Here is a 13,850-nt window from a genome sequence, read left to right as displayed (position 1 = left end):
CACACCTGAACCAGCTAATCAAGCTCTTACTAGGCATGCTAAAAACTTCCCACCAGGTGTGTTGAGGCAAGCTGGAGCTAAACTCTGCAGTACACCGGCCCTCCAGGACCGAGTTTGGACAGCCCTGATCTAGTCACTTGTACAAATCAGAAAAGCAATTTCTCATCTTTCTGAACAAATTGGTAATGCTTTGGATCAGTTATGCTGGAATTTGGTTCAACTTGTCAAGCATATTTTCTACACATTTCTATAGACTTTCTTTGTTAATGCAGGGCTCAACACTTACTTTTCTTTTTAGGAGCACTTGTGTTCCCAATTTAAAAATTTTAGGAGCACCTTCTGATCAATAATCAAAAATTCTGATAAGAAATTAATATTAAAGTGATTAACAGGTGCATTTTGTTTTACCTTTGTAATGGGATTTTTCTAATTGTAGTCATTTCTGAGTATGTCATCTTCTATGTCAAATTCAAAAATTTATATTATAAGCTTTTTAAAATTTCTAATTAAAACAATAGAATAAGAACACGTAGAATAAGAAGATTAAGTTACCAATCATATGAAATTAGTATTAATAAAACATTTATTTGTAGTGCAGAGGTGGCACAGAAGAACACAAAAGTGGCTTGTAGGTGTATTGGAAATTAAATTCATAAATTCATGTTGAGATTAATGTTTTAAACATAAAATTTTCAATATAGAAATATTAAATGATTTAATTAACTGAAATTATACTTTAACAACGAAACTAAAACTGCCAGTAGGTGGCGGCAAGTCACTGAATCATTCATTCAATTGATTCGCTCAAATGGCTAATTCATTCAGGAATGAACGGCAACAACCAGGAGACAAACAAGGTCAAGAGCCGAGACGAAAAAGAGGAGTAAGGATGTGTGGTGGATATGGAGACAAAATAGAGGAAGAGATAGAAGAGGCCAAGGAAGTAGACATATCTATAAAACAATGGCCGCTATTGTGGGGGCCATCATGTTGTCAATTGTGGCCTTACAATGGTCGAGACGGGTTTGAATATTAGGAGATTAACAGTGTCCTCAATAATTTAAATGTTTCATAGACAGAAAAGGTATGTAATCCACCAATGTGTACTGCCCTGTTATATTGTAGCCTATACCGACTGTAATGATTTATAATCAAGCTTCAGTTCTAGCAGGTCACATTAGTCAAGCTCGCACCAGCTGAAGCTAAGCTGATCCATGTGTACCAAAAGGAATATGACACCAATCACAGCATCCCAATATAAGGCACCATTCAGTATTATGAGCAGCTTGATCACTTTGCTCAGGAGTAAAAGACAAAGAAAACACCAAGTCAAAGACAACACTGTCTTTGAAAACATCTCAACTATCGACAGCTGTAATACCAAAATAGTTTTCTTGTGGCTCAGTGGTAGAGCATTGCGTTAGGAGTGCAAAAGGTTGTGGGTTCGATTCAAAGGGAACACACATACTGGTAAAAAATGTATAACCTGAATGCACTGTAAGTTGCTTTGGATAAAAGCGTCTGCTAAATGCATAAATTATTATTATTAAATTACCAAGGAATGGTGACTGAGTGAAGCAGCTACAGTACTAGTATGTTCAGGTACAACATCTATGTATGTGCATACAGTAACTACTTTACAGCAACATTTTATAGTAATATATTGTATAGTAAGTGTGACCTGTACACATTTGCTATAAAGGCAGAAAAGAACATGCAATATGTATAAATTTGATGTAAATGTATCTTTTTCAAAATGAAAATGCATGAAACTAATTTTGTATCTAGGATATAGTGTATATGGAATTGGATTCAAGTGAACCACCTCACAACCTCATATACATGGATGAGGCTTACTTCAACCTAACCAAAAGGGCTGGAGTTACTTGTGAATTATTGTTTGAACTCTCATTCTGACGGCACCCATTCACTGCAGAAGATCCATTGGTGAGCAAGTGATGTAATGCTAAATTTATCCAAATCAGCTCCAATGAAGTAACAAACTCATGTACATCTTGGATGGCCTGAAGGTGAGTAAATAAAAAAAAAAAAATTTAAATTTGGGTTCAGATGCAGCTTCGAAGCACTTGATTCACAACAAGCTGGTCACGCCTGTTGGTCAAAACATGCATAAAAACACCTTTTACAAACCATTTGCAAATGTTTTCTTGAAAGTCTAATCTACCAAATGCAATGACAAATCGTATCTGTATAATGTGTGTTTTTGTATTAATTTACAGGGGTTTTGTTTGTTTTGTTTATTTTATTGGCTAAACAGGCCAATAAGAGATTACTACTACTACTTTTTTTATTACACAAATGTCCCAACCCTAACAATGACTCACTTTGCCATGATATTGCAATGGCAATAGCTATTTGGTGAACAAAATTCCAATTTTAGGAGGGTTGCTATAGTTCCAAGTTTGTTTACTAACTGTCAAAATGCAGGAATTATCTTAATCTATATTATGATCTTAACATGGCAGCCTCCATGAGAGGGCAAGTTCTTTAGGTGTAAATTTTTTTGACTGGAAAAGTACTTAAAATGGACACTTGTACTTGTTACATGATATTGATGATGTTTTATTTTAAAAATGGTTGAAAAAAGCTGCTCAGATTGATTTCTAATACAAACTGACCAGTAGCCCCTCTTTTACACACATGTGAGTATACTGTGTAAACAGGGCCAGCAGGTCAGTGACCATGGTTTTTCACTGATTGCAACATGCATGATGATGAAACAATATTAAAAACTAAATATGAATGCAGTCTTATGTTTTATCAAATGTTTCTGTTTATATTATATTGTTTATATTTCACAGTATGAATAAATATATACTGTATGTATCATCCTTGGATGATATCTGGTACTAAACTTGTTTTTTATCTTACAGAATTGAAATAATTCAGTAATGTTAGATGGATAGAAGGAGTAGTTAAGCAATGTCTTTAGACCTTTGCACAGTGGCCCAAAGCACTAACTGGGAAGACATGTTTAGTAATGATCTGATATAAGATTACCAGGATTGACAAATGGAGGGAACTCCAGAAATTAATAATTAATTTGATGATGAATGCAAATAATTTCTCAATAGCTTGTTTGGAATGAGTGGCCTTTGAAATAAAGACACAGTCAAAGTTTTGTTCATAGTGTGCTCTGCACGATCAGCCTTCATCATGGCTTTCAATGCGCTGTGTATTTGGAAAGGGTTCCTTTTAGTTTCTTCGCTCTTCCTTTCTGTCCATGGACAAGCCTCAGGGCCGTAAGTAACTTTGAATGGTAACTGTTTAGTAATATCTTTGTAATATCTACTCTTTTTTTTGTGAAATTTGCACTTGAATAGGATCCTTAAAAGGCTGAAAATTTTCTCAACTATACTATGCAATTTAATTTAAAAATAAAAATACTATATTAGCACAGATGGGAACTGCTTAAACTGAAGTGCAGAATGTTCTAGATAGAATATGTATTGGAATACAAAAGTGGTAGAACTGTGGACAAGCAAATCTCTTTATGCTATGATATCTCTCAACAGGTCTTTCATGGTGACGTTTCCTGCAGTGATCGAGTCGGGATCTGAAGCTAAACTGTGTGCAAGTCTTCTCAAGCCCAATGAAAGCCTTGTCATGAATATTTATCTGGTTCATGGTGATCAGAGCACTTTACTGCTGCAGGAGAAAGCTGAGGAAGAGTTTCACCGCTGCTTTAACATTCAGGTTTGCCAGCAGGAAATGTGCATTCACACATCATTGAACACTTTAGTCAAGATTTAAAATAACATATCACCCAACAGACACCTCTGGTAGAAGCAGAATCAGTGCAGACAATGAAGGTGGAACTTCAGGGGAAGAACTTCAAGATGACTGAAGAGAGAAAAGTCATGCTCAGACGTTACAACCATTTGACTTTCATCCAGACTGATAAACCCATCTATATTCCAGGACAGACAGGCGAGTTGTTAATTTTTGAGATTTGAAGTTCAGTGAATAGTGAGGTTGTTTAGTTTGTTTCACACTGTTGATGGTGTTGTAATGGGATGTCATTAGTGAAAGAGCATTAGCACTGTGGGCATTAGCACAATAGATATAGCCCACAGTAGCCACACCCCATACCACTGGGCTGTTTCATGCTGCTTGCTTTTGTATGCATCCAATAGTGCTAAGTATATAAAGCTTATAAACCAAAACTATCTTAAAAAATATTGTTTTAATTGTCAAATATATCACAAACTGTTTTTTTTTTTTACATTTACCCCTAAAATGAACATCTACTCTATATCTAAACTGTTACTCACACATTCATCTATGTACATTACATATGTAACAATAACACTATAAATATATAATTATACACATTAAATTTATAATGACATTTCTGAAGAATTACTTTAAAATGTGTGGTCTGCTCACTTATTTACTTGTACTACATACAAGTTATTTTGGAAGTGACATTGTTTTCTATCTGTACTATCTAATCTATCTGGTATTTATGGAGTAAGTAGATTTAATTTAGTCAGTGTTTCTTTAATCAAATTAAATTTGAATTCATTAATTTTTTTAATTAGATTCAAATGTCATTTTCTTCCCACATTTCTCAGAGCCTCTAATGTTGCATTGCATCTCAGAAATGACTAGTGAGAAGTTTGTAATCTTATGTTATAACATATCACTCATTTCACAGTGAATTTCAGAGTTGTCACCATGGATAGAAATTTTGTACCCTTTGATCAGAAGGTTTGTATCAAGCAAAAGCAATATTTAAAAAAAAATATTATTTTCTGTGCACTGTACCCATAATGCACCCTGCAATAAATATATTATTATTATGGATTAAAAAAAAAAATTGAATTAATTTTTTGTTTGTTTGTATGTTTTTAGTACAGTACAGTCGTGCTGGAGGTAAGCACATGGTACCCATCTTTTACAGCCATTCATGTCATGCACAACAAAACTTTGATCGAATTTGCAATTCACATGTTTGTTGTACTTGCAGTTATTAAATATTCAGTGATTACAGATTATTAATAATGGTCAGGATCTATGTAGATGACTAAAGCTAAGCTATATCGGCACTGTGTGTTCTTTGGGATCAAACAGGACAATCAGAATAACAGGATTGGTCAGTGGAAAAATATTTCCTCAACAAACTGGATATTGCAGCTTTCTCATGTGTTGAACCCAGAGGCCCGTCAAGGCATTTATAAACTGATGGCTTATATTGGTGAACGGGCGATCACACATTATTTTGAGGTGAAGAAGTATGGTAAGTGACAATATCACAGAACGTTTTTGCATCATTAAATCTTATTCATAACCGTTTTAATTGATTCCGTGTAATTGATTTCCAGTTTTACCCAAGTTTGAAATTACCATGAAAGCTCCAAAAGAAATAACTTTTGGTGATAGTGATATGAATATGGAGGTTTGTGGAAAGTAAGTGAAGGTTTCTTCTGTTTATTGCATTAGAATTCTAAAATACAATTAAAAAAACATAATTTTTTTCATTATGATATCGTTAATTACTCAAAGCATGTACTTTATAGATACACATTTGGTAAACCAGTGACTGGTAAAGCAAGAGTGGAAGTTTGTCGGGAACATTTGAGATACATTTCTCAAACAGACTTGATTTCACCATGTTTGGTTGAAACTACTGAGGTGTGTGACTGTATTATTTTATATTGTGTTACATTTATGAAAACATTTTCATCATAGTCTTTGTATTGGATGTTTTTAATGGATGTGTTTGTACTCTATCTGCAGATGAGTGCGGTGGGCTGTGCCTCCTTTACTTTGGACACATTAGCCTTTTTTAACTCTACAAATGAGAGATTTCTAAAAGAACATCTTACTGTAAAAGTGAATGTAACAGAAGAAGGAACAGGTGACAGATCCATGCAGAACTTGCATATCGAAAAAATACATTTATGTTAATATTAATATTAACAGTAATATTAAACAATTACATTAAATTGTTTGTTTGTTTTTTTAGAAAACACCATGGAGAAATCTGAAACTATAAGTCTGACATATGAAATTGGTAAAGCTATGTTTACTGAGCTACCCAAAATGTATGAGCATGGGTCAATTATACAGGGAAAAGTATGTCTTATTTCTTTTTACATTAATAGTGAGCTGTATTGAAATATAGTCTGATTTTTTCTTTCTTCCTGTTGAACAGATCAAAATTGCTCATTTAAATGGAGCACCTCTTCAAAACAAAGACGTTTATCTTTTGGAGGGTAAAAGGTGGTCCTCAAAACTGCTCTTAAATCTCACTACAGACAGTGATGGACTGGCCAGCTTCTCTCTTAATACATCTAGTCTTTCTGAAAGTGATATTAATCTAATGGTATGATAATGTTCGTGCACCCAGTGTTTGATCAATTGCTGTCTTTGGTAATTGAAAATAACTGGACATTCTTTGTTATTCAGGCAAGTGCATATCCAGAGTTTCATCATCAAAGCTTTAAAAAGCCTTACTTCTCTACAGAAGAAAAAACAATTCGGCTTCTCCGACCCGCCACTCCATACACCCCAACATTAAGTGAACTGATTATAGAGAATATTGAGCAACCATTGAAGTGTGATGCTGAGTTTACAGTGACCATCAAGTATTATTTTGTTGGAGAGACTGTTCAAGACTTCAAAACTGACATTGTCTATATAGTGAGTACAATTGCTGCATGTTCATTGGCTATATGTACAGTTTTACAGTGATGCATTCCTCTGAGATTTTCAGTTTGTCATCGGAGTGTCATCTGTCTGTTTCAGGTCATGTCCAGAGGAGTGATCGTTCATCATGGATATGAGAAGGTTGAAGTGAAGTCTTCTAATGGAGCAGCAAGTGGCACAGTGTCGTTCAAACTGTCTGTTGGTGCAGATCTGGCTCCTGCAGTGCAGATTCTGGCCTACTGTGTTCTGCCCAGTGAAAATGTTGTTGCTGGTAGCAGAGATTTCATGACTGAGAAGTGTTTAAAAAACGAGGTATACAACATTTTCTGAGATAATTTAGATATTACTGTCTTTAAACCTCATTTTAACACCACAAAATGGCTCCATTTTCATCATAGGAACACTGAAATGGCACATCCTACTGTTGTCGTCACAGGTTTCTCTGCAGTTTTCTCCTGCTAAAGCAGTTCCTGGTGAGAAAAACACTCTCCAGCTCTCAGCTCAGCCTGGTTCACTGTGCGGCCTCAGTGCTGTAGATAAGAGCGTCCTGATCCTGAAGCCAGGAAAAAATCTGGATACTGACAAGGTTTAATTGTATACCTTACATGGTTAAAATTAAAAATCGAACTTTAAAAAGCATACATTACTAAAGATTGATATTTCCAATGACAAGTTTTTAGAATAGTGTATTTAATCATTGGTAAATGTTTTTTTAATCTCATCACAGATCTTTAACCTGCTGCCAGTACGGTCAGTTTCAGGTTATCCTTATAATGCCATGGAGACACCAGAGTGCCTGGAAGTTAGACCTCGTCGTGCTGTGTCACTAGACCGTGTTTATGACAGCTTGAAGGTAACAAACTGCTCATAAAATTGTTGACGTTACTTATAAAGAGGAGAAAGTAGGATATAATGAAAATAAAGATAAAAATAGTATTTTAGTATTACTCCATACCCAAGAAATATCGATTTTAATTTACTTAGTTTTTCAATTTCCATTCAATTTCACATAATTGCTGTTTGACAGAGCATGGGATTGAAGATGGCAACAAATTTGCATGTGAGACAACCCCTTTGTCTGACATACTATGGTGTAACTTATCACAGAGGTTTTCACTTAGGTACGTCTACTTGAAATTTGTAATATGATGAATGTTTTGTTGTTACATATAGGCCTAAATTGCAGAAAATGTTTAAGGGATCCTGAAATCATGTCACTGGAATATCACTTTGTACTGCTGTTGTTGAAATAGCAGTTTCTTAGTGTTAGCAGCTGATGTCTAAAATGGATTCAGATGCATAAACAAACAAAAAGTGTTGTAGATGAGTAAATGCATAAATAGGGACTGATGGGGGAATTTACTAAGAATCAGTTCATACCTGCTGAGAGAGCACTGTTTTTTTACACACATGCATTAGTCATTTATTTGAATTTTCAGGGAGGAAGTTTTCTGAAAATCGAGGATCTGCTCAACCACCTGTGGAGACAGTTCGTACCTTGTTCCCAGAAACATGGATTTGGCAGCTCACTGAAGTGGGGTATGTAAATGCCATAAAGACCATATATTCAAGGATACTTAACAGACTTTGTAAGTGGCACATTACGAGGTAAGATAGGATAAGATAAGACTTTATTTTATACCCAAGGGGAAATTTAGACATTACAGCAGCATGGACAATAAAAAAAACACAAAAACAGAATGAAGAAGAAGAAAAACAAACAAACTTAAGCATACTAAAATATATATATATATTAAAAAAACACAAAAAAACAGTTCAATAATGACGACTGAATATACAAAATAAACATCATGAATACTGACATTCACTGAAAAGTACTGTACTTCTAAATAAAAGCAAATAAATAAAAAAATACATTTTCTGAATATGGATAAATAACTGGGTAAAACTGGTCCTATAAGAGTATCAGAACCCAGCCTCAGTGCTAAGATATTCTGATATCATCTCTGGTAACGCTCAGAATGTTAAGCCTTTTCTTGTCTTTTTCTGTGATTCCACCACTCCAGGAGACGACAGCAAAGAAAGTTGCTAATGCAACTACAGCATCATACATTTTTTCCATAGTACCCTACGTGCACCCAAGTTAATTAATCTCATCAACAGTTGATGGTGACTTTGGCCCTTCCTGTACAAAACACTAATGTTATATGACCAATCCAATTTATTGTTTATGTGAACACCCAGATACTTGTACACGTTTATCATCTCAATGTCCAGCCCCTGGAAGTTTACTCTGCATTTTACTATACTGTGCTGCACAACAGGGACTCTGGATCAGCTCAGGTTCCTGTCACAGTTCCTGACACCATCACCTCTTGGGACACGGAGGCCTTCTGTCTGTCCTCCAAAGGTCTGGGTCTGGCTCCTCCTGCTCAGCTGACAGTTTTCCAGCCCTTCTTCCTGGAGCTCTCTCTGCCTTACTCCATCATCCGTGGGGAGATCTTTGAGCTGAAGGCCACTGTCTTCAACTATCTGTCCAAGTGCATCATGGTGAGACTTCAGACTCGGTCTTATCCAATCATATCAAATATGCCACTAATCATGTGAGTTTGATTGACAGGTTAAAGTGACTCCAGCTCCTTCCTCAGACTACACTCTCAAAGCCTCCTCTGATGATCAGTATTCATCCTGTCTGTGTGCTAATGGAAGAAAAACCTTTAAATGGATCCTCACTCCTTCTGTTCTCGGTGAGTTTTCCAGTCTGAATCATTGTTTCTCAGTGTTTGTGTCTGTTGTATCTTCACATACATGTCTTGTGTTGTAGGAGTCTTGAATATTACAGTCAGTGCAGAGGCAGAGGCGTCCCAGACTGTGTGTGACAATGAGATTGTGAGCGTGCCAGAGAGAGGACGCATTGACACAGTCACACGAAGTCTGCTTGTACAGGTCAGCGCACATCAAACGGCTCTCAGACATAATTTCTCTATGATCCTAATGCTGCTTATGTCAGTATGATGTGTTGATGTTACTGTTTTATTCTGCAGGCTGAAGGAACTGAGAAGACAGAGACCTACAGCTGGTTACTGTGTCCAAAGGGTTTGTCTGCAGATAATATTTAGCATCATAGTGTTTCTCTGCTGATCACTGATGTGTGTTTCTGTCTCTCTGGTTCATAGGCAACAGTCTCTCAGAAGAAGTGAATCTGACTCTTCCTAAAGATGTGATAGAGGGATCAGCCAGATCCACTGTTTCAGTCATTGGTAACATTTACATACACAAGCAGAAATAAGTAAATTAGTATGGAAATTAGTACATATACAAGCAGAAATTGGATTTCTAAAATGTAGTGTATTATTTGTGTTTGGTTTGTAGGAGACATATTGGGTCGTGCACTGAGCAATCTTCATGGATTATTACGGATGCCATACGGCTGTGGAGAACAAAACATGGCTGTTCTTTCTCCCAATATTTACATTCTGCAGTATCTGGAAAACACAGAGCAGCTCACCTCAGCCATCCGAGAGAGAGCCACCGGCTTCCTTAAGAGCGGTGAGAGAAATCAATCATGTCAAGAGAATACTGAGAAATTAACTCACAATACATTTAGTCTTCGGAAACACTTGATCAACTCAAACATTTAATCACTGTCAAACTCAACAGGATATCAGAGACAACTGAACTACAGGCATAATAGTGGTGCATACAGCACATTTGGACATGGAAAAGAGAATACATGGTAAAAACGGTTCACTCTTATTTTTATCAAAGCAAAATAAGTTCATTTAAATTAATAAACCCAGGTATCCTGTATAAAATATGATATAGTCTGTCTTCCATATTTTTTTTTAATTGAGTCGATTTTGAGTTATCATTTGAGTTACATTACTGGAACTAATAATTAAATTACCACACCACCAGGTTGACTGCCTTTGTCCTGAGGTCTTTTGGCAAAGCACAGAAATACATATTTATTGATCCACAAATTATTCAGAGTGTAAAGAAATGGTTAATAAGCAGACGGGATTCAGACGGCTGTTTTATCCAACAGGGACGATTGTTCAACAACAGAATGAAGGTGTGTTATTTGTTTCTCAATGTTTGCTGAGATCAATAGACACCAGGTCTGGTAATAAATTTAATATTTGTTTTTATTTCCGTTTCTCCTTCATTGCAGGGTGGAGTGAATGATAATGTGACCATGACTGCCTACATTACTGCATCACTGCTTGAACTGGAAACTCCAGTCACAGTAAGTTCATCTACAGGAAACAGTATAAACTCATAGAAAAATTAGACTCACAGCGGCTGTTTCTCTGTCTTTGTCTCAGGATCCTGTCGTCACTAAAGGTTTGTCCTGCTTGAGGTCCGTCATTAAGGATGTCAAAAACACTTACACCACTGCTCTGCTCGCCTACACTTTCAGTCTGGCTAAAGACATGGACACTCGACAGCAGCTTTTCAAGAAACTGGAGGAAACTGCTATTTCAGATGGTAAGAGATTTGTTTTCAATGACTTTCTGTTGTCTTCTATAACTGTACTGTTGTTTTTTTATCATGCTCATCGAGTTACTGGTGTCTCTTTTGTCCATGTGCCCTAAAGGGTCTCATCTCCACTGGTCTCAGTCTGGATCTGCTGACTCTGATTCTCTGGCAGTGGAGATCAGCTCATATGTGCTGCTAGCTGTTCTCACTGCAGATTCGCTCACTACAGCTGATCTGGGCTTTGCTAACAGGATTGTCAGCTGGCTTGTGAAGCAGCAGAATGGCTACGGAGGATTCTCCTCCACACAGGCGACCCAAACTACTCAAATCAAACACATGATTGCTGAATAATGGGTAAAAGTCACATTACTGAACACATTTGTTTCTCAGGATACAGTGGTGGCTCTTCAGGCTTTGTCTTTGTATGCCACCAAAGTGTTCAGCTCTGATGGCTCCAGCACAGTGACTGTACAGTCAGCAGCAGACACTCACCACTTTGATGTCAATCAGGACAACAAATTACTGTACCAGGAGAAGCAGCTGCAGAACGTTCCAGCCAAATACAGCGTTGAAGTGAAGGGCTCAGCCTGTGTGTCTGTGCAGGTCTGTAGTGCGTTCAGCTTCATTGACTCGCACTCAATCTCTTCTCTTTTTCCTCTCTTGGCATGTTGTGGCTATTTTGCTATGAGATGGTTTATAAATGTGTTTTTGTTCATGTTTACTCTCTCAGGTGGCTCAGTTCTACAACATCCCCACTCCTACTGAAGTTAAAACATTGAGCATTGATGCTAAGATTGAGGGAGATTGCAAAACATTGGGACAAAATTTCATCTTGAGCTTCACTGTCAAGTAAGAACGGATCTGAAAAAAGTAGTGTGACCAGATTGCAAAACAAAATACAAATTTGATATACAGGCATGTCTTAAATGTATAGGCTCATGTACCTCTCTCATTCGGCATGAATCCGAATGTTTCCATGGTGGCAATATAACATTTAATAGCCAACCTATTATTTTGCAAACAAAGCTTTGTACTAAACGGGTCATAATATTCACCTTAAGCATAATTCACAAATAAAATATCAACTTGGCCAATGTTTAGTCAACTATTAGGGGGCAGCCCTAATATGTACATAGTGCATAATTGTCATTCATTTGCAATCGTTTTACTTGGAGGCATTTAAGAACCATCCTTTACAATTTGCTTTTTTTTCCAGATATGATGGTCGACAGGAAAGGACTAACATGGTCATTGTGGATATTAAACTCTTATCTGGATTCACAGCGGATACATCAATGGTGCATTTGAGTGTTTCATCACAAACTTCCCTGCAAACAAGCCTAAGGGCCCCCAGCGGGCTGCCAGCGCAGGGCCTGTGAGACTTTGCTCATTGGCAAAACTTTGGCCCTTTAGCGGTGGCCCTGCACGGGCAGCCCTCACTTAGCCCCCAGGAAGCCCACACAGGGCCAACACTATTAAACTACAACAATAAATCGGTTTCACTATAAAAACCTTATCAACTATAATTTCAGTCTTTGGGAAAAACAGTTATTATACATCTGAAATGGATGCAGTCACCACATAACTAATGTCTGTAGTCAAAAATGTACAGTATAGTCAAAGGGATTTCAAATCAATGGATTTATTAAATAAAAAAACAGAAAACATTCAATTCAGGTTAATACAGCTAATTTAACACTCTGAAAGGGACTACACTCTAAAAAATGCTGGGTTAAAAAGGGACAAACCCAACTATTGGGTAATTTTGACCCAGCGGTTGGGTTGTTTTGACTCAAAACAACCCAACCGCTGGGTCAAAACAACCCAACCGCTGGGTCAAAACAACCCAACCGCTGGGTCAAAACAACCCAACCGCTGGGTCAAAACAACCCAATAGCTGGGTTTGTCCCTTTTTAACTCAGCATTTTTTTAGAGTTTACATATCTATACAAATATAAAAATACTACAAATTAACAAAAATAAAAATACCAAATTATTAATTTGACCTCTGCTGAAAATGTTTTGATGGGCTAAAGTATTCATTGGTGAAGCGCACTCATCCCCTGTGGTCTCTCGACTAGTCAGCAGACGGTGGTAGCGCTCCTTTCCTCCATCCACTCTGTCTCTTGAATTCCACAACCAGACCTTTATTGCACTCTCAACTTCAGAATCAGGAGGACTTGGCTGAAAGAGGCATTTCCTAACAGCCTCTGAAAAGAAAATCGGCCTATATCAGGGATCTTTAAATCTGGTTCATTAATTAAACTCATTTTCTTGCAGATTTTAGCTCCAACTTTGATCAATCTCACCCACCTGTAATTTTCTAATGATCCTGAAGACACTGATTAGCATGCTCAGGTGTGTTTGATTAGGGTTAGCGCTAAACTCTGCAGGAAAGTGGATCTTGTGAGCCAGATTTGAGGATCCCTGGCCTATATGAAACAACAGGTTCTTAAAACAGGGCTGTCCAAACTCGGTCCTGGAGGGCCGGTGTCCTGCAGAGTTTAGCTCCAACTTGCCTCAACACACCTGACTGGAAGTTTCTATGCCTAGTAAGAGCTTGATTAGCTGGTTCAGGTGTGTTTAATTAGGGTTGGAGCTAAACTCTGCAGGACACCGGCCCTCCAGGAGTGAGTTTGGACAGCCCTGTCTTAAAAGGTCTCTTTTGGTTTGAGCCATTCCAGTTCAATTGAGTGACTAAAGAATGGCCAGTCAATGTTGTTTGTATTCTC

General features: G+C 37.2%; 1 protein-coding gene across 1 annotated transcript in view; it reads left to right on the top strand.

Annotated features, from left to right (window-relative positions):
- Positions 1 to 3,132: 3,132 nt before the first annotated feature.
- Positions 3,133 to 13,850, top strand: part of LOC107709114 (alpha-2-macroglobulin-like) — a 17,254-nt gene continuing 6,536 nt past the window's right edge. Inside the window, exons 1-31 of the mRNA XM_016513521.1 lie at positions 3,133 to 3,263; positions 3,537 to 3,717; positions 3,795 to 3,951; positions 4,682 to 4,734; positions 4,879 to 4,899; positions 5,098 to 5,263; positions 5,349 to 5,433; positions 5,544 to 5,658; positions 5,764 to 5,884; positions 5,993 to 6,102; positions 6,182 to 6,352; positions 6,436 to 6,669; positions 6,775 to 6,987; positions 7,112 to 7,261; positions 7,403 to 7,528; positions 7,703 to 7,796; positions 8,115 to 8,214; positions 8,961 to 9,186; positions 9,257 to 9,383; positions 9,461 to 9,582; positions 9,681 to 9,732; positions 9,813 to 9,896; positions 10,009 to 10,185; positions 10,297 to 10,372; positions 10,555 to 10,711; positions 10,811 to 10,885; positions 10,965 to 11,127; positions 11,237 to 11,427; positions 11,509 to 11,721; positions 11,849 to 11,967; positions 12,335 to 12,416. Coding sequence (XP_016369007.1) covers positions 3,178 to 3,263; positions 3,537 to 3,717; positions 3,795 to 3,951; positions 4,682 to 4,734; positions 4,879 to 4,899; positions 5,098 to 5,263; positions 5,349 to 5,433; positions 5,544 to 5,658; positions 5,764 to 5,884; positions 5,993 to 6,102; positions 6,182 to 6,352; positions 6,436 to 6,669; positions 6,775 to 6,987; positions 7,112 to 7,261; positions 7,403 to 7,528; positions 7,703 to 7,796; positions 8,115 to 8,214; positions 8,961 to 9,186; positions 9,257 to 9,383; positions 9,461 to 9,582; positions 9,681 to 9,732; positions 9,813 to 9,896; positions 10,009 to 10,185; positions 10,297 to 10,372; positions 10,555 to 10,711; positions 10,811 to 10,885; positions 10,965 to 11,127; positions 11,237 to 11,427; positions 11,509 to 11,721; positions 11,849 to 11,967; positions 12,335 to 12,416 — 4,047 coding nt within the window. The 5' untranslated portion in view covers positions 3,133 to 3,177. The remainder of the gene's footprint in view (positions 3,264 to 3,536; positions 3,718 to 3,794; positions 3,952 to 4,681; positions 4,735 to 4,878; positions 4,900 to 5,097; positions 5,264 to 5,348; positions 5,434 to 5,543; positions 5,659 to 5,763; positions 5,885 to 5,992; positions 6,103 to 6,181; positions 6,353 to 6,435; positions 6,670 to 6,774; positions 6,988 to 7,111; positions 7,262 to 7,402; positions 7,529 to 7,702; positions 7,797 to 8,114; positions 8,215 to 8,960; positions 9,187 to 9,256; positions 9,384 to 9,460; positions 9,583 to 9,680; positions 9,733 to 9,812; positions 9,897 to 10,008; positions 10,186 to 10,296; positions 10,373 to 10,554; positions 10,712 to 10,810; positions 10,886 to 10,964; positions 11,128 to 11,236; positions 11,428 to 11,508; positions 11,722 to 11,848; positions 11,968 to 12,334; positions 12,417 to 13,850) is intronic.

This window comes from Sinocyclocheilus rhinocerous, unplaced genomic scaffold, assembly GCF_001515625.1.
Source record: "Sinocyclocheilus rhinocerous isolate Xijiao unplaced genomic scaffold, SAMN03320098_v1.1 scaffold626, whole genome shotgun sequence".
NCBI classification, from domain to species: Eukaryota; Metazoa; Chordata; class Actinopteri; order Cypriniformes; family Cyprinidae; genus Sinocyclocheilus; species Sinocyclocheilus rhinocerous.
The sequence above is the reverse complement of the archived record's forward strand: the minus strand, read 5'-3'. Positions and strand labels throughout refer to the sequence as shown.